The 19,612-nt window shown below is 39.1% G+C and overlaps 1 protein-coding gene across 1 annotated transcript in view; it reads left to right on the top strand.

The window, feature by feature from the left end:
* Nucleotides 1-19,612, top strand: part of ARHGAP28 (Rho GTPase activating protein 28) — a 193,210-nt gene that overhangs the window by 93,461 nt on the left and 80,137 nt on the right. The window contains exons 2-3 of the mRNA XM_046672243.1: nt 6,243-6,445; nt 17,496-17,713. Of these exons, the coding sequence (XP_046528199.1) occupies nt 6,243-6,445; nt 17,496-17,713 (421 nt within the window). The remainder of the gene's footprint in view (nt 1-6,242; nt 6,446-17,495; nt 17,714-19,612) is intronic.

Here is a 19,612-nt window from a genome sequence, read left to right as displayed (position 1 = left end):
TTATCCCAAGCCCTCCTACAGGGAGGACCTTCAGTACAAAGCAGAGAACCATTTCTGTGGTCCCATGTGTCTATCCCAAGCCCTCCTAGAGGCAGGACCTTCAGTACAAGGCAGAGAGCGATTTCTGTGGTCCCATGCGTCTATCCCAAGCCCTCCTAGAGAGAGGGACCTTTAATACAAATAGGACAGATCTCTCCCTCACAGCGTTTGAAACCTGCAGTAACCTAAACTAAATTAAAGTTGCTACCCAGCCCAGACCCAGCTCGACTCTTGATTGGCCTGAAGTGATGTGTGTTTCCTCCAACTACCAGAGAAAAAGTCTTGCCCTTCTGGGGGAAATTACTATTTACTCTAGTTTTCTAGAGTTCTTTTAAAAACTTATATCTGCCACACAACCAAAAGTTATGAGATTTGTAAAAGAAAAGGAAAATGTGACCCATAAAAAATTGACTGTTTTTATCAATATTAGCAGACACACTGACAACACAGATGTTGGCAGTAAGAGACAGGAACTTTCAAATGACAGTGATAAATACGTTCAAGAAACTAGAGGAAAAGATGGACAAAATGGTTAAAGGATGAATAATGTCAACAGAGAAATAGAATCTCTATAAAGAACTAGTTGGACGTTCTTGATATGAAAAAACAGTATGAGAATTAAAGCATTCATTGGATGGACCAATGGCAAACTGGACACATAGAAGAAAGGAAGAGTGACCTGAAGGCGGAGTGATAGCAGTTCCCTAAACTGAAGCATATAGAGTGAGGGGAAAGCAAATGTGAATGACATTTGGGACAGTATGAGATGGTCCAACAGTCATGTTATTGGAGTTTGAGAAGAAGAGTAGAGAGCGAGTGGGACAGAAGGAATATTTGAAGAGAAAATTGATATCCCCAAATTGGTGAAAAACATCAACCCACAGATTCAAGAAGCTCAGCAAACCTTGAGCAGAATAAATTCAAAGAAAGTCACAGTCCTGGTATTTCCTAAGTAAACTGATAAAAACAAAAGATAAAGAGAAAATCTATTACAAGCAGGTAGAGAAAAAAAGACATTATATTTACAAGAATGTCAATAAGAATTATACTTGACTTCTCATCAGAATTAAAGAGCCTGGATGACAATGGAACCACATCTTTCAAAGATTTCCAAAACAACAGTAAAAACTGCCGGCCTCGAGCCAGCCCCGGTGCCCTAGTGGTTAGAGTTTCACGCTCTCACCACTTTGGTGGCCCCGGTTTGTTTCCTGGTCACGGAACCCCCCACCCATCTGTCAGTGTCCATGCTGTGGTGGCGGCTCACGTAGAAGCCTAGAAGGACTTATGGCTGAGATACACAACCACGCACTGGGGCTTGGGGAGGAAAAAAGAAGAAGATTGGCAACAGATGTTAGCTCAGGGCGCATCTTCCCTGCAAAACAGACAGACAGACAGACAGACCGCTGGCCTGGAGTTCTATGCCCAGTAAACACATTTGTCAACAATGAAAGTGAGTTAAAGACATATTCATTAAAAAACCATAGGAAATTTGTTGCCAGCAGATCCACAGTGCAAGAAGTGCTGAGGAGGGGCCAGCTCAAGGCTGAGTGGTTAAAGTTCCGTGTACTCCGCTCTGGTGGCCCAGGTTCTCTGGTTCACAGACATACAAAGAAGAGGAAGACAGGCACAGATGTGAGCTCAGGGCTAATCTTCCTCACACACACACACACACACAAAAAGAAGTGCTGAGGAAAGAGAGAGGAAACCCTAAAGGAAGTTCTCAAAGCTGGTTGGAGCTGATCTGTGACGGACACAGGGGCATACATGAAGGAAAAAAAGTACCATAAAAGATAAATATAAAAGACTACTTATTTAGGGGCTGGCCCCGTGGCCGAGTGGTTAAGTTCGTGCGCTCTGCTGCAGGCGGCCCAGTGTTTCGTTGGTTCGAATCCTGGGCGCCGACATGGCACTGCTCATCAAACCATGCTGAGGCAGCGTCCCACATACCACAACTAGAAGGACCCACAACTAAGAATATACAACTATGTACTGGGGGGCTTTGGAGAGAAAAAAGGAAAAAATAAAATCTTTAAAAGAAAAAAAAGACTATTTAATTTTTTAAAAGATCATTGACTTTTTTTAAAGCAACAACTATAATCACTATTGTGGGCTGTAAACCTGTGAAGAAGCAGCAAATGTGACGATGGGAACAGAAAGAGTGGAGGGCAAATTACACTCCTGTAAGGTGTTTACATTGTCTGAAGTTGTAAAATCGAATTCAAGGTTGACGGTAATAAATTATAGATCTCCAGTAATCATTAAAATAGAATACAAGTTATTTCTAGAAAGATAATAGAGGGAAAAAAATGGAATAATAAAATCTTCTTTTAATGCCACTCCAGAATTTATGGTAATTACCATGCACTTAAAATCTAATTTTAAACCTAATGTTGTTTTCCCAACAAAAATTGCTGTGAAATACAATTGCCTTCTGCTTTTCATGTAACATTTTCCTGCTATTGTTTTGGAATAAAAAAATACAAACAGCTGACGAAGCTTAAGCCCTATTTGTCCTAATATGGAAAGGTATGAAGATGCAGGTTAAGGCTCATCGAAGTGTTGGATAAGCCTGAGGATCTCAGTTGTGCGATGCTTCGAGACTGCAAGGTCATGGTCCCTACACCACCCTGGGTGAAGGGGGACATATTGGATCCCTAACTAAAAAAGTAAGAACTCTGCCAGCTGTGCTTGTCCCAAAAATGCTGTCTGACTTCTTTGCCAAAAAACATAGTTGACCATTGCCATGAAAGGATTCTTTGGGCGGATTGTATCTGACCAGTGTGTTAGTCAGATGCTCATGACATGTATTTCATGTCTGATCCTCCTGCCCCCAGCAGAGTTTTATGACGATCTCTTCTCTGAGATTCCATCACTGTACCCTTTGCATGAGTAAGAAATTGTGTGCTCCTACTGAAATTATCATTATTAGCCCCAAATGTTTCTGCTCCTCATCTTTCTAAGATTCACTTATTATTTCCAAAATTTCTCGCTTCTTCAAGCATTTTCAGTGCTTGGGCATATCTGCATGTTTGCTTAATTTCTAAGATCAATTATGCTACTCCATGCAGCCATTGAGATGTTCCCTTTGTATTGGCATGGGAAAGATGTCTATGACATGTTTCTGAGTGGGGAAAACAGAGCAGCTTGTAGAATCATGTTGATGTGATACAGATGGCAGGACCCCTTCAGTTTTTGCTTTATACAATTGCATATTATTTAAACTTTTATACTTAGAATCTGCCTGATTATAATTTTTAAAAACTTGCTTCTTGTCTGCTATGGAGACTGTAAATTTTTTACAAGTCAAGCATATTATTTTTTAAAGAAATAAACCTGAAAAACTCCAGAATTAAAGAAGTTTGGGGCATCTCTGTAGCTCTTCTGAGAATGGTGCATGGAGGGCAGCAGCTGTGTGAGCAGTGGTGGCTAGCCACAATTTTATAAGTAGTAGATGTTTGCGCTAGTATTCTATGAGTTTGTCATTGGTTTTTAGTATAGGTCTTGTTGCTAAAGGGAAAAGGCTTAAAAGCCTAAAAATAATAAAGAGAACAGAAACTGTCTTGATACCTTTGTTGATTTTGTATGTATTCAACCACTAGAATGTGTCTGTCTTCTCAAACTATAAAGAATTCAGTGAAAAACTCTTATCACTCAATTATCAAACAAAGCTGCCTAAAATTATTTGTATCATACAGCACAGCATACAAAATAAAAATGGATATTTCATATTTTCCTGAGATTTTCTTTCATTTTTTTTTTTTTTTTTTTGGCTTGAGGAAGATTGTCCCTGAGCTAATATCTGTGCCAGTCTTCCTCTGCTTTGTATGTGGGATGCCAACACAGCATAGCTTGATGAGTGGGGTGGCCCAGGATCCGAACCAGCAAAACCCCAGGCCACTGAAGTGGAGAGTGTGAACTTAACCACTACGCCACTGAACCAGTCCGCTGAAATGCTTTGAATTTTAAAAATAAATTGGCTAACTCACTGCCAGTTAATGTTCAAAACTAGAACTACGTACAGTCCGGTACCATGAAAGGATCAATGATAAAAATCCAGAAATTTCTACCAAAGGTGATTTAGAAATTTAGGATTCCTAGAGGTGTAGACAATATGAGCACATAGGATTTTTTTTCTTATTGCCCTCTCTTTTTATACTCTCATGCATGTCGGTGCTTTACATATGCTGTGGACATGGCTCAGTTTGATAGCAGTCCAATGGTGCACATCAAAATTTAATTGTCCTCACTGAGTCATCATGTCCACTGCTGGATGCTTCTGTGCCATCACTCTGGTTACCTCTTTCTAGCCAGGAGTCCTTGTTTTGGGTGAAACCTCTCAGACCACACATTGGTTAAGAGGTGGTCTCAGTCCTTGGGTCCAATTCTACCTGAACCCAAAGAGAAGGCAAGCGTGGAGGAGTTCTTTGAAAGGAGTTGTGTACCCACACCAAGTTGGAAAATCAAAAAGAAAAAAATCATGTTAGGAACAAGAACACAAGATTTTATTGCATAAAGTAACTCAGTTATTCTTCTTGATTGGAGAGCAAAGTGTTCCAGTTATTCAAACATTCTGTTCCTAGGAAACGTAATATTTGTCGGTCATATATCATGGAATTCAAATATTTAGAAAAAGTTTTTCCAGTTTATTGAGAAATAATTGACATGTAACACTGTGTAAGTTTAAGGTGTATGCGATGATTTGATTCACATATATATAGTGAAATGATTGCCACAGTAAGGTTAGTTAACACATCCATCACTTTACATAAAAATATTTTGTTTTAGTTTTACATAAATCACCAAAATCTCAGAATTTCAGCATTTTGGCATCTATCTCTCCTACTGTGTCTGTTGTTTTTTAAACTAACATTTGTTGAATGTTCTTGTGTTCTAAATGCTCTGCATGTGCTAATCCGTTTAGTCCTTGCAGCAGCCCCACGAGGAGTGTGCCCCCTGAAGCTGCTGCATGCCTTGCTCAGTTGTCTGTCTCCTAGATGGAGCAGTGATAACAGGAGCCCACACTGCCCTTCTCAACGGTGGGCTCTGTGCTCAAGGTTGATGCCCCACTTCCCCATCCTAATGTAGGGTTTTCTATATAATGTTATAGGTTATTTCTTCTCATTAGCTCAAAAGCCAATTGAAAAATTTTTTTCCGTTTAAAAAATTATGATAAAATACACATAAGATAAAATTTACCATCTTAACCATTTTTAAGTGTACAATGCCGTGGTATTAAGTACATCCACGTTCTTGCACAACCATCTCCACCATCCAGCTCCAGAACTCTCTTCATCTTGTAAAACTCAAACTCTGCACCCACTCTCTCCTCCCCAGCCCCTGGCAACCACCATTCTACTGTCTGCCTCTATGAATCTGACTCCTCCAGGTGTCTCGTGTAAGTGAAATCATACAGCATTTGTCTTTTTGTGCCTGGCATTTTTCACTTAGCATAGTGTCTTCAAGGTTCAATCATGTTGGAGCATGTGTCAGAATTTTCTTCCTTTTTAAGGATGAATAATATTCCGCTGTATGTATACACCATATTTTGTTTCTCATTCGTCTGTCAGCAGACATTTGGGTTGTTTCCCTCTTGTGGCTTTTGTGAATAATGCTGCTATGAACATGGATGTGCAACTCTCTCTTGGCGAACCTGCTTTCAATTCTTTTGGCTGTACACCTAGAAGTTAAATTTCTGGATCACATGCTAATTCTGTGTTTAATCTTTTGAGGAACCTCCATGCTATTTTCCACAATAGCTGTACCATTTTGCATTCCCACCAACAGCATACAAGCATTTCAGTTTCTCCACATCCTCTCCAACACTTGTTTTCTGGGTTTTGATAGTAGCCATCCTGATAGGTGTGAGCAGTCGACTTTTTACGCCCCCCTCTGTCATCATCTTAGATACTTTACAGAGGCAAACTTTTACTCTATGTATTTTGACTAATACAGATAACTTCCCACATTATGAGTGTGTGAAAATTATGAAAAGTATTTTTGTGGTAATTCCTATATGGCCACAGAGTCATTATGAATTATAGAGAATAAAAAAGATGGGCCGCCACTGAATGGAGATTATTTCCTCAAACCCTTCTCTACCACACTAACTCCATTTCTCTGTTGATTTCCAACATAAATTTAATTTTATGATTTATAGCGTAAAAGGCACTGATTCTCATTCACAGATATTATTCTTTCCTCAGAAAATCCATTCCTCGCTGCCAGAGAATTAGCAGGATGCTTTCCAGTGAATCCCTACGTTCGCCTGCTGTCAGCCGCTCCAACTCGCAGGCCTCCGTGGACAGTGCCTCGGTGGGAGATTTCTGGCAGGAGACAGACAGTGTCAAAGAGAACAGCATGGGGGGGCGAGAGGAGCAGGTGCCGGTGGAGGTCAAGCCCGTGGACGGTAAGGTGCTGCATTTGCTCTCCTGTGTGCTGTCTTTCTTTGTATGCCTGCCCTCTCTTGTTATGTTGGCAGGTAGGAATCATCCTACTAGTAGTTTGACAGATTAATTACTAGAATTCGGCCTATCAGCTACCTGCTCCCGCTGACATATCTACTAGACTCATTCAGGGTGGCGTCTGTCCAAGGTGACGTGACCTGAAGGAGGGCTGTCAACAAAATCCAAACTGATCCCTCACCTGTCTCTACCTAGGGATGCTGTGCCTTCCTACTGATTTTATTCGCCATCATCTAGCAGACTGAACATTCTAATATTGATGGCTTTTACATCAGTACACTTGACTATTAATTACCAGAAGAAAAGAGTGAGAGACGGGAAAAAAAACTGCCAGTATAATTTTGGAGAAAAAGAATTTTGACTTTGAAGTATTTACTAGTATTAATGTATTTAGAGAATGGATTGTTTTGTATTCTACAAAATAAAAGCCATATAAAATAGACTAATTTTCAGTGAAACTAAATGGAAAGTTGAGGACCAAAATAAATAAATAAAAGAGTATAATTTTCCTTAGTTTTTTTTTTAATATATATATTCTTATCCTGCCCCATTTTTTTTTTTTTTTGGTTCTTTTTTCCTTCTTCTGCCCAAAGCACCCCTCCAGTACATAGTTGTGGGTCCTTCTGGTTGTGGTATGAGGGATGCCACCTCAGCACGGCCTGATGAGTGGCACCATGTCTGCGCCCAGGATCCGAACCAGTGAAACCCTGGGCCCCCAAAGTGGAGCGCGTGAACTTAACCACTCAGCCACAGGGCCGGCCCCTGTCCTTAGTTTTAAAAAAACCAAACTTACTCCTCTGGGGTTAAAAATATAGGTCATCTCCTCCAGGTCCTGCCTATAAATAAGTAAATACATAAGATATCGAAGAAAGATTGAAGGTAAGTTTAGTAACTATACACCTAAGAGTGTTTTCATTAGCCAGTGATTAACCTCAAGACAACTACCAAAATAAATGAAACCTTAAAAAACCCTTTCATTCTTTATTCCCTTTTCTACCAGTCTGTCTTTCTTAGGACTAAGAAATAATAGTTTAGATGCACCACAATTAGTATAGTTCACATACCATTAGAAAGAAAAAGTCCCAGCACACATTTAATGAGAATCCGTTCAAGGGAACCGTCCGCTGTCAGTGACGTGCATTCTTAGTCCTTTTACTTCCTTCCTTACATTTTGCCATTTCAAATCCAGAGAGACGGAAAGACACGAAAAGGAAAATATCTCCTGTTTTCCACCCCTTTTTCTTACTAGCTGGCTGGCTTTCCATACTAAAAACCATGAGTTCATACTGAGACGCTCTAACTCCAATCCAACAGCACAGGGTTTGCTGTCGTCTCTTTCTGTATTTATAGCTCCCTCCACCCTAGTAAGAAACGCAGCTCCCATAGCCTCAGTATCTTTACTCATTTGCTGAAGCCTAGGGTACACAGACAATATTTTCACGTTTGCTAACAAACTACCACAAAAAGCAAACCTACTAACTAGAGTTTAATTATTATTTACAGACATTTTCCCTTGGAGTATATGCACAGATCTTAAGTGTACAATTCAATGAGGGTTGACAAATGCGTGCATTCTTGTAGTTTCACACTAATCAAGAGAGAGAACATTTCAATCGACTCAGAAAAATTTTTCGTGCTTTTTCCCTTTCTTGTCACTCCCCTAGATGCGCTATCCCTGGCCAGAGGCAACCACAGTTCTCACGTTTTTACATCATAAATTAGTTTCAGGTTTGGCTTCTGTCTCTGATCATAATGTTTTGGAGATTCATCTGGTGGCCCACAAGTTCATTCCCATTTATTATCAGGTGGTTTGTCCTGGTTTACTAGGGCTGCTGTACCAAAGCACCACAACACTAGGTGGCACGAAACGACAGGAATCTATTCTCTCACACTTCTGGAGGCTGGAATCCCAACTCAGGGTGTCGGCAGGGCCATGCTCTCTCTGGAGGTCCTAGGGGAGTCTGTTCCACGCCTTCTCTTAGCTTCTGGGGTTGCTGGCAATCCTGGTGTTCCATACCTTGTAGACAACGCGACATGCCATTCTCTGCCTTTGTACTCACACGGCCCACTCCCTGTGTTTGTTTCTGTGTCTCTCTTCCTCTTGTAAAGACAACGGTCGTCCTGGATTAAGGACCTAGCCTACTCCTTGACCACATATCAACTTACTTCTTAGTGACATCTGCAAAGACACTGTTTCCAAATAAGGTGACATTCACAGGTGCTGATGGTTAGGGCTTCAGCATATCTTTCTAGGGGACACAATACAGCCCCTAATGGCAGTAGTCCATTTTACGAATATACCACAATTTGTTTATCCATTGGCTTGTTAACAGACTTATGGGCTGTTTATAGCGTTGGCTGTTATGAATAAGGCTGCTGTGAACAATCTTGTAAAAGTCTTTTTTGTGGAGCTATGTTTCTAATTCTCTTGGATACATAGGATTTTTCATAGAATGTGTTTAACTACATAAGAAACTGCCAGCATTTTTCCAAAGTAGTTGTGCCATTTCATATGCCCTCCAGCAATGTATGACAAAGTGCACTTGCTTCTCATCCATGCGACATTTGGTATTATGAGACTTGTGAATGAACAATTCTACTGGATGTGTGGAGGTATCTCGTTGTGGTTGTCATTACATTTCACTGATGACTAAAGATGTTGAACATTTTTTTCTGTGCTTATTGTCCACTCATATATCTTGCTTTGTGAAATCTTTGGGACTTTTTTTGGTGGGGGAAGGGAGGAAGATTTGCCCTGAGCTAACATCTGTTGCCAATCTTCCTCTTTTTTTGCTGGAGGAAGATTAGCACCAAGCCAACATCTGTGCCAGTCTTCCTCCATTTTATATGTGGGCTGCTGCCACAGCATGGCTGATGAATGGTGTAGGTCTGTGCCCGGGGTCTGAACCTGCAAACCCACACCACCAAAGTGGAGTGCATTGAATGCAACCACTAGGCCACCAGGCCGGTCCTTGGACTATTTTTAAAAACTGTATTTTTGTTAATAACTTGTATGAGTTCTTTATATATTTTGGATAAAAGGCTTTTGTCAGATATGTATATTGTGAATATATTCTCACTGTCTGTGGCTTACCTATTCGTATTCTTAATGGGGTCTTTTAGTTGAATATTTCTCTTTCTCTCTCATTCTTTCTTTCTCTCATTTTTCAATTATTTGCAGCTAGTATATAGAAATACAATTGACTTTTATACCTTGACCTTATATCCCATTACCTCCCTAAATTCCTTTTCTAGGACAGCTTTTCCAGACAGCTTCTAGATTTCTTAGGATGTCCCATGTAAACAAAGAGGTCATTTGTGAATAGAGACAGTTTTACTTTTTCTTGTCTGATTTTTATGCTTTTATTTCTTTATCTTGCCTTATGGTACTGGCTAGGGCCTCCAATATAAGTTGAATAGAAGTGGCAACAGCGCATTTTTTTTGCCATATTCCAATTTTGTAAGGAAAAGGTTCAATATTCCCTATTAAATGTGGTGGTAACTGTAAATTTTTCATAGATGCTCTTTATCAGAGGGCCATGGATTCCTAGTTTTCTGGGAATATTGTGAATAGATGTTGAATTTTGTTACATGCTTTTCTAGCATTTTGGTTCCTTGAAAAGATGAATAAGATCTGTACTTCTTTGTCTACTTTTTTTGTGTTTAATTTTCTTGCTTTTTCTGCTTTCTTAATGTGGAGACCTAAACCATTGATTTTAAATCTTTTATCTGTTCGAATATGAACGGCTCCCTGAAGCACTGCTTTTACTCTGTCCCACAAATCTTGATATATCATATTTTCATTATCATTCAGTTTTAGGTGTTTTCTCATTTTTCTTCTGCATTTTTAAATTTCCAAATATTTGGGGATTTTCTAGATGTCTCATTGTCACTGGTTTCTAAGTTAACTGTGTCATGGTTAGGTAACATAGTCTGTAAGTTTCACTCTCTGGGATTTATTTAGACTTGTTTTATAGCCAGCATATGCTCTGTCTTAGTCAAGGCTCCACGTGCGCATAAAAAGGATGTGTGCTGCCACTGTTGGCTGCTGTGCTACTCTGTAAATTCCCATCAGATTGAGGCAGTTTGTACATTTGATCACATCTATTGTGTCCTTACTAATTTTTGTCTAATTTTTCTATCAATTACTGAGAGAAGGTTGTTAAAATCTCCAAGTATGATTGTGGATTTGTCTCTTTTCCCCTTTGAATCTTTCAGTTTTTGCTTTTTGTATTTTGAAATTCTGTTATTAGGTGCACCTAAATTTATGATTGTTATTCCTCCTTATTGAATTGGCCCATTTTATTGATTTTTGTTGTTAAAAATGATGCTCCTCCATGCTTCTAGTAATACTCCTTGTTTTGAAGTTGGCTTTGTCTAAAGTTAATGTGGTTGCTCTGGCTTTCTGAAGGTTAATCTCTGCAGGGTATTTCTTCTTCCATCTCTTTACTCTCTACCTATCTGTCTCTTTTTTTGTATTTCTTTATAATTTCTCTGTTCACATGTTAGCTATACTACTTTGATTCTTTTCTTTTTAGTGACTGTTTAGGTATTATAATATTCATCCTTTATTTATCACAGTTTACTTAGAGTAACTATTATACTTCATATAAAATGTAAGAATCTTGCAGCAGTATAATTCCATTTCCTTTCCTGTCCAGCACTTTGTACTATCACCATAGGTATAACATCTACATATGTTATACATGCATCAATACAGCATTGTATGTGTGTACTTCTTTTTCTTTTTTTTTTTTTGTTTTTTTTTTTTTTGGAGGAAGATTAGCCCTCAGCTAACTACTGCCAGTCCTCCTCTTTTTGCTGAGGAAGCCTGGCTCTGAGCTAACATCCGTGCCCATCTTCCTCTAGTTTATACGTGGGATGCCTACCACAGCATGGCTGCCAAGCAGTGCCATGTCTGCACCCGGGATCCGAACCAGCGAACCCCGGGCCGCCGAGAAGTGGAACGTGCGAACTTAACCGCTGCGCCACCGGGCCGGCCCCTGTGTACTTCTTATATATTTATTTATTTGTTTTTATTTTTTTGCTGTGGAAGATTTGCCCTGAGCTAACAGCTACTGCCAGTCTTTCCTCTTTTTTTGTGCTGTTAAGCCCTTCCAGCAAATTTTCATTTACTATATTTTAATTTCCAGTTCTATAATTTGCATTTTACTTCTTTTAGTTTCTTTTAGTCATACTTTTCATTTGTTTGCTGAGATTCTCTGTTCACTTATCATGAGTATCTGTTCCTGTAAGTCCTTGAGCATAGATATAATAGGTGCTTAAAGACCTTGTCATACATCAGAGTCATCTCAGAGTCATTACTGACTACCTTTTCTCTTGATAAATTAGTCCTTTGTTTGTTTTATTTTTTATTGTAACATTGATAAAGTAGTCTTGTAGCATTATTGATATATTCAGAGACTCTGTATTCCATTGTCTTCCTCTAAAGGGAGTTAAGTTCCGTTCTAGCAGTGAACTTGGCTGGACTCACACTCCCAACTCTGTCTTCCCTGCTCTCTGCAGCATCTGTAACTTTGGTCACTGCTGTTTTCAATGGGATACTTGGAGTCTCTCATAAAGATTTTTAGTTCAAAGTTTATGCAAGGGTTTGGTCGGAGTTTATACACAGCTTTCTCCTGTGTGGCTCCTCCTAACAGGAATGTGTCCCTCACTCTCCAGCTGTTCTGGCAATCCCATACTCTGTCCTCCAACCCTTCCAATAAGCCAGACCCTGCAGGGCTTTCAGTTTGGGTTCTTGCCACCCTGTACTGTAGGGATTGGACAATGACCTCGGGTGAAAAGTTGTATAAATGCGAATCTCACCCAGTACATTTCCTTTTATCAAAATTAAATTGTTTGTCACTTCCTACCTGCACTTGGTTCCTCTCTGTTACCGTCAAAGTGGTTAGTTTCCGTACTTAGTTCAGAGTCCATAATTGTTGTATGCGGACTGTTATTTCTACACAAGCTACTTTACCTTTACTGGAAGATTTTATTCCCTTTTTGATATGTTTCCCCAACAAACTCACTAAGGTGGTAGATTTTCAGTATGGAATGGTACATATGATAGCTACTCATTTTTAAAAGTTGATGTTTTGTATTCATCATTTTATGACATAGTAATTTCTTAATTATATATTTCAACTGAAATTTAATTAGTTAATAATTAAAAAATATGCATCCCCACTCTGTGAAGACACTGTGCAAGATGGTGGTGTTAGGGGTATAAGCAAAAGCAAAAATGTCTTCTTCTCTAATGGAATTTATAATCTAGTGGGAGAGAAAGTAATTAATCAAATAATATAACTAGATATATTATTTTGGGAAAAATTATTTGAAGGAAAAAGAAATACAACAGTATTGGGATAAGTAGCAGTAGGACCTGACCTTTCTGCGGGGTTCAGGAAAAGAAGACTTCATTGAGGAAGGAATGTATAAACTGAGAACTGAATGATTCAATGGCTAATAATTAGGGATTCAGATAGAAGGACTGGCATGTCCAAAAGCCTTGTAACAAAATAAAGCAGGAAGCTTATGAGGAACCCAAAGGAGGCTAGTATTGCTACGGAAGAGAGTGAAGAGAACGTGCTACAAGTTGTGGCCAGAAGGGTAAGCAGCTTCGTATCTCGTGGGCCATGTAAAGGTTTTATTCTCAATCATAAGAGCAAGGAAAAATTGTTGCATTATTTTAGAAAAGGGTAATGGGTTTATATTGCATTTTGAAAGGACTAATTTATTTACAATCTGGGAATGGATTGGAAGGCGAGTTGGGGATGGGAAGAACTTCTGGGAGGGAACTGCAGCCGTTCAGGTGAGGGACACTGGGCCAGCGTCGCGGCAGGAGAGAGAAAGGAAGGGGGAAAGTCTTGATTGTTGTTGAAGAAGATTGGCCCTGAGCCAACATCTGTTGCCGATCTTTCTCTTTTTGCTTGAGGAAGACTGTCCCTGAGCTAACATCTGTGCCAAGTCCTCCTCTATTTTGTATGTGGAACGCCACCGCAGCTTGGCTTGATGAGCGGTGCATAGGTCTGAGCCCAGGACCCAAACCCTCGAACCCTGGGCTGCCAAAGTGGAGCATGAACTTCACCACTATGCCACTGGGCTGGCTCCCCCAAAATCCAATTTTTAAAACTTTCATGTTAAACTATACAGGCATGCCTCATTTTATGGTACTTTGTTTTATTGTGCTTCCAAGATACTGCAATTTTTTACAAGACCCTCCACCAGCAAAAAGATTATGACTCACTGAAGCCTCAGGTGATGGTTAGCATATTTTTAGCATCTTTTAATTAAGGTATATACATTGTTATTTTAGATATAATGCTATTGCACACTTAATATACTACAGTATATTATAAACATAGCTTTTTTAACGTTTGATTTTACTTTATTTTTTAATGCATTTTATCTTTTTAAAAACATTTTTCATAGGGGTTTTAATTTTTTTAATTCACTTTCTAGTTTTTCTTTTAAATTATTTATTACTTTCTATTTCTCATACCTTAAGTAAGTTTGCTTACTTTTTTTTTTGTGTTATTTGTTTTTTTTTATTGCAGTAACATTGTTTATAACATTATATAAATTTCGGGTGTACATTGTTATATTTTGATTTCTGTGTAGATTACACCAGGAACACCACCCAAAGAGTAATTACAATCCATCCACACACACATGTGGCCTATCACCCCTTTCACCCTCCACCTTCCCCCGCTTCCCCTCTGGTAACCACCAATCCAAACTCTGTTGCTTTGTGATTGTTGTCATTGTTTTTATCTTCTACTTATGAGTGAGATCATGTGGTATTTGACTTTCTCCCTCTGACTTATTTCACTCAGCATAATACCCTCAAGGTCCATCCATGTTGTCACAAATGGCCGGATTTCGTCATTTCTTATGGCTGAGTAGTATTCCATTATGTATATATACCACATCTTCTTTATCCATTCGTCCCTTATGGGCACCTAGGTTGCTTCCAAGTCTTTGCTATCGTGAATAATGCTGCAATGAACATAGGGGTGCATGTATCTTTATGCCTTTGTGTTTTCAAGTTCTTTGGATAAACACCCAGCAGTGGGGTAGCTGGATCGTATGGTAGATCTATTCTTAATTTTCTGAGGATGCTCCATACTGCTTTCCATAGTGGCTGCATCAGTTTACACTCCCACCAGCAGTGTACGAGGGTTCCCTTCTCTCCACATCCTCTCCAACACTTGTTGTTTCCTGTCTTCTTGATTATAGCCATTCTGACCAGAGTGATGTGATATCTCATTGTAGTTTTGATTTGCATTTCCCTGATAGTGATGTTGAGCATCTTTTCACGTGCCTGTTGGCCATCCGTGTATCTTCTATGGAAAAATCTCTGTTCAGATCTTTTGCCCATGTTTTAATTGTCTTGTTGGTTTTTTTGTTGTTGAGACATATGAGTGCTTTGTGTATTTTGGATTTTAACCCCTTATCTGATATATGGTTTGCAAATACCTTCTCCCATTGTTAGGTTGTCTTTTCGTTTTGTTGATGGTTTCCTTTGCTGTGCAGAAGCTTTTTAGTTTGATGAAGTCCCATTTGTTTATTTTTTCTTTTGTTTCCCTTGCCTGGTCAGACATGGTACTTGAAAATATGCTGCTAAGACTGATGTCGAAGAGCGTGCTGCCTATGTTTTCTTCTAGAAGTTTCATGGTTTCAGGTCTTACATTCAAGTCTTTAATCCATTTTGAGTTGATTTTTGTGCATGGTGTAAGATAATGGTCTACCTCATTCTTTTGCATGTGGCTGTCCAGTTTTCCCAACACCATTTATTGAAGAGACTTTCCTTTCTCCATTGTACGTTCTTGGCTCCCTCGTTGGAAATTAGCTGTCCATACATGTGTGGGTTTATTTCTGGGCTCTCGATTCTGTTCCATTGATCTGTGTGTCTGTTTTTGTGCCAGAACCATGCTGTTTTGGTTACTATAGCTTTGTAGTGTATTTTGAAATCAGGGAGTGTGATACCTCCAGCTTTGTTCTTTTTTCTCAGGAATCCTTTGGCTATTTGGGGTCTTTTCTTGTTCCATATAAATTTTAGGATTCTTTGTTCCATTTCTGTGAAAAATGTTGGAACTTTGATAGGGATTGCGTTGAATCTGTAGATTGCTTTAAGAAGTATGGACATTCTAACGATGTTAATTCTTCCAATCCAAGAGCATGGAATATCTTTCCATTTCTTTGTATCTTCTTCAGTTTCTTTGGATAATGTTTTATAGTTTTCTGTGTACAGATCTTTCACCTTTTGGTTAAGTTTATTCCTAGGTATTTTATTCCTTTTGTTGCAATTGTAAATGGGATCGTATTCTTGATTTCTCTTTCAGCTACTTCATTGTCAGTGTAGAGAAACACAACTGATTTTTGTATGTTGGTTTTGTATCCTGCAACTTGACCGTTTTCATTTATTATTTCTAAAAGTTTTTTAGTGGATTCTTAAGGGTTTTCTATATATAAAATCATAAATGTGGGTTTTGTATGCACTGGGAACCAAAAAACTCACGTGACTTGCTCAATTGTGCTATTTGCTTTATTGTGGTGGTCTGGAACCAAGCCCGCAATATCTTTGAGGTATGTCTGTATTTGTAAATTTTGTCTTCAGGAGTGAAAAATCTTATCTAAGACTTAAGTAAAGGAAGACTTCGGAGTCATAACTTACTAATTTAAAAGGTTTATTATTTTAGATTAGGGCTGCTAAGCTTACTTTTGCATTTTCTGTTAAAGGGACAACTCCTAAAGCAAATGAATAATGAACACAGACAGCAAATAAAAGTGTCACGTGGCTAAGACATTGAGCCTGTAAAGCATCTTAGACGGCTTTGTTCCGGGACCAATGATGCAACAGTGTAGGCAAAGTCGGAGACTCCCACACTGATGTTTGACAGGCTGTTTACAAATCAGTCTAATCCGCTCTTCAAACAAACCTCATTCAGACCATGCCGTTTAGCATAGTTCCCAAGAAATGTACGTGCAGTGGATTTTCTGTTATAAGATGTTGTTATTCTTAATTCTTTGTGATTCTGCACATCTAATTTACATTAGTGATTGATTTTCATTACAATGAATTATAAGTTTTTTAATTGCCTTCTGAAAACAAGAAAGATTACCTAATCTTCAGAATAAGGAATATCTGTTGAGCACTACTGCTCCAGATTCTTTGCTGTCTGTCACCAATACATTGATACAGCCATGCTCGTGGCCACCTCATACTTTTGTTATTACTAATTCTATTTTGCCAAGAGTACACTGAGGCCTAGAGATATCCTAAAATTTTATAAAGTTCTTCAGCTAGTAAATGGTGGCATTGGGATTTGAACTTGCATTTGAGGGATTTAAAAATCCTTTTGTTGTACCATTAAACCACTCTTTTTCTATTATGGTTTTAGTTTACATATTCATATTTTATAATTTTTTGAAATCGGTAGTGAAGATATGGCTTATATTTAACTCTGGCAAGGGAAACTACCTTACCAAATTTGTCAATTAACTTTACTAGAAAATACTTTAAAATTTGACTTATTTAAAAAATATAATACAGACTTTTCATTCATTCTTATAGGCCTTTCCCATAATTACTGTGGGGAAAAGGACAACCTTTTTTTAATTTTTATTGAGATTATAATAGTTTACAACCTTGTGAAATTTCAGTTGTACATTATTGTTTGTCAGTCATGTTGTAGGTGAACCCCTTCGCCCTTTGTGCCCACCCCCTACCCCCCCTTTCTTCTGCTAACCACTAATCTGTTCTCTTTGTCTACGTGTTTAACTTCCACATATGAGTGGAGTCATACAGAGATTGTCCTTCTCTATCTGGCTTATTTCACTTAACATAATACCCTCAAGGAAAAAAGAACAATCTTAGTGTATTGTTTACTGATATTTCTTGTTCACTGATACGCACAGACCTACAGATACAGATGTCCCCCATTCCTGTAGAGAATGTTCTAAGCTTTTCTTGGTAATGTTATTTTACAGAAGGAGAACTTGAGGCAGAGTGGTTGCAAGATGTGGGTTTATCAACCCTGATCTCTGGTGATGAAGAGGAGGATGGGAAAGCCTTGCTCTCTACACTGACCCGAACCCAAGCAGCTGCAGTGAAAAAGAGATATAATACTTACACTCAGACCATGAGAAAAAAGAACAAGCAATCTGTCAGGGATGTCAGAGACATCTTTGGAGTCAGCGAATCTCCTGTGAGTAATGAACATGGCTCCCAAGGTTTCATTTGATTGTGGGGGAGGGGGAGGGGATGTGGCAGTAACGTCAGCAAAGGCTGGTTACCCTCTAGGTTTTAGAGAAAACTGAAGCAGACAGCTCAGTGTGCAATTTTACAAATATGACACTTAAGTGATCCTTCCTTATCTCCCATATGGCAATCTCCCTCAACACTAAATTTATTCCCTTCTTTGTTGTAGCTGGAGAATAACGTCTTTGGTATTGGAGCAAGTCTTTGTGGATAGGGTACACAGAGCCTTTACTTAATTCTAAGTGCTGAACGGAACTGTGGACAGGCAAAGGAGTCCCGGAGGAGTGGGCCGTAGTATTATAAGCAAGTCCGGATGGTTTGTTCTAAATGTGGTGGAGGGAGAGTGGGTAGGGTAGTCTTTATGTTCAAATAAATTAAAATGGTAAAAAGTGAGAGATCCCAGCATTAATTAAGTGGGCAAGAGAATGACTCAAAAACCGTAAGAGAAGGATCACATGTTTTCTGAGAAATGGCTGGTTGAAATTCCAGCTTACCCTTCGCAGCTCCTTGACCACAATTTTGCTTCTGAGGTTATTAGTCATGTTCTCCTGTTTCTGTTTGTTTAACTGCTGGCTCTGCCTTACAACTCATTCATTTGTTCATTCATTGCATCATTGCAATAATCGCATCATTGATGCAACAAATCCTTATTGGATGCATTCTCTGTGCAAGGTCCTATATTAGGCTTTACGCGGATAGGCTTCCTGGAACTTTGGGTGTCATTAGTATACAGAAAAAAGGAAATGATGTTCTGCTGCAGTTACGGATAAAGTTGCCTGGGACAAGTTAGTTAATCACTCTGATTTAGGTTTCTCATCTCTTTAATTGTAATGTCAACAATGACGCAAATGGAAACTTCAAGGATATTAGGTAGCAAGCATGGTTGAAGACAGTCTCCAGTTTGAGTTTCTTTCGGTTGCCTGTAAGTCATATCTTCTCTTAGACATATTAATCACATTGGGGAGTTGCTGGGGCAGCTCACATATACCAAGTTAACCTTTGTGTTTGCGCTAATAACGTAAAGGTCGTGGAATAACAGTCCTTTAGAACTTTCTATGATGGTGGAAATGATTATTTCTGTGCTCTCCAATATGGTAGCCCCAGTTACAATATGGTGCCCCAGTGCGGTGCTAGCACTTAAAATGTAGGTAGTGTAAGGAACTGAAAGTTAATTTTGTTTAATCTTAATTTATTTAAATCTAAATAGTCACATATGGCTTGGAGCTAATATACTGAACAGCACAGTTCTAGAATCTTCTACAGTATATAATGGTATACCTAAAGTAAGCAGATTTTGAGTTCTGAGTTGTTTGAACTTTTAACCTAGTTGAAACCTGTGTCTTTCTGGAAGTTAAGATTTTCTATAGCTGCAATTGAGTAAAGGCGACGCCCACAGCTTGAGGCAAGGGCTGCAGCCACGTGAATCCTGGCCAAGATGCCTATCAAAGAAAAGGTTTGCCCTGCTGGTTTCAGTTCCTTGGGTCATTTTTCAGTTATCTCCCAGATCATCTTGAGAGAGTCCTCAGAATTTGGCCTGCACGATTTTTCTCTTCCCTAGCAAACTACAAAGCAGGAAAGGTCTGTAGCTTCTCCTGAATCCTCCAGTTGCTCAGGAAAATGCATAACTCGCTTTCTTTAGGTTTCCTAAAACTTGGGACTTCTAGTCACATGGAAACAGAGTTCCTTCCTCTGCTTTCACTTTGACCCTGGTGGCAAACAGAAATTGGGCGCTTGCTCGGTGGGACTTTGCGTAATAAGAAATGAAGAGTCTCGTCCTTCTCCCTAGAACGCAGGTGCAATAAGCTGTCTGGTGTTTAACTCCAGCAAAGGCGGGGGGGGGGGGGGG

The sequence above is a fragment of the Equus quagga genome, chromosome 9 (genome assembly GCF_021613505.1).
Source record: "Equus quagga isolate Etosha38 chromosome 9, UCLA_HA_Equagga_1.0, whole genome shotgun sequence".
NCBI classification, from domain to species: Eukaryota; Metazoa; Chordata; class Mammalia; order Perissodactyla; family Equidae; genus Equus; species Equus quagga.
The sequence above is the reverse complement of the archived record's forward strand: the minus strand, read 5'-3'. Positions and strand labels throughout refer to the sequence as shown.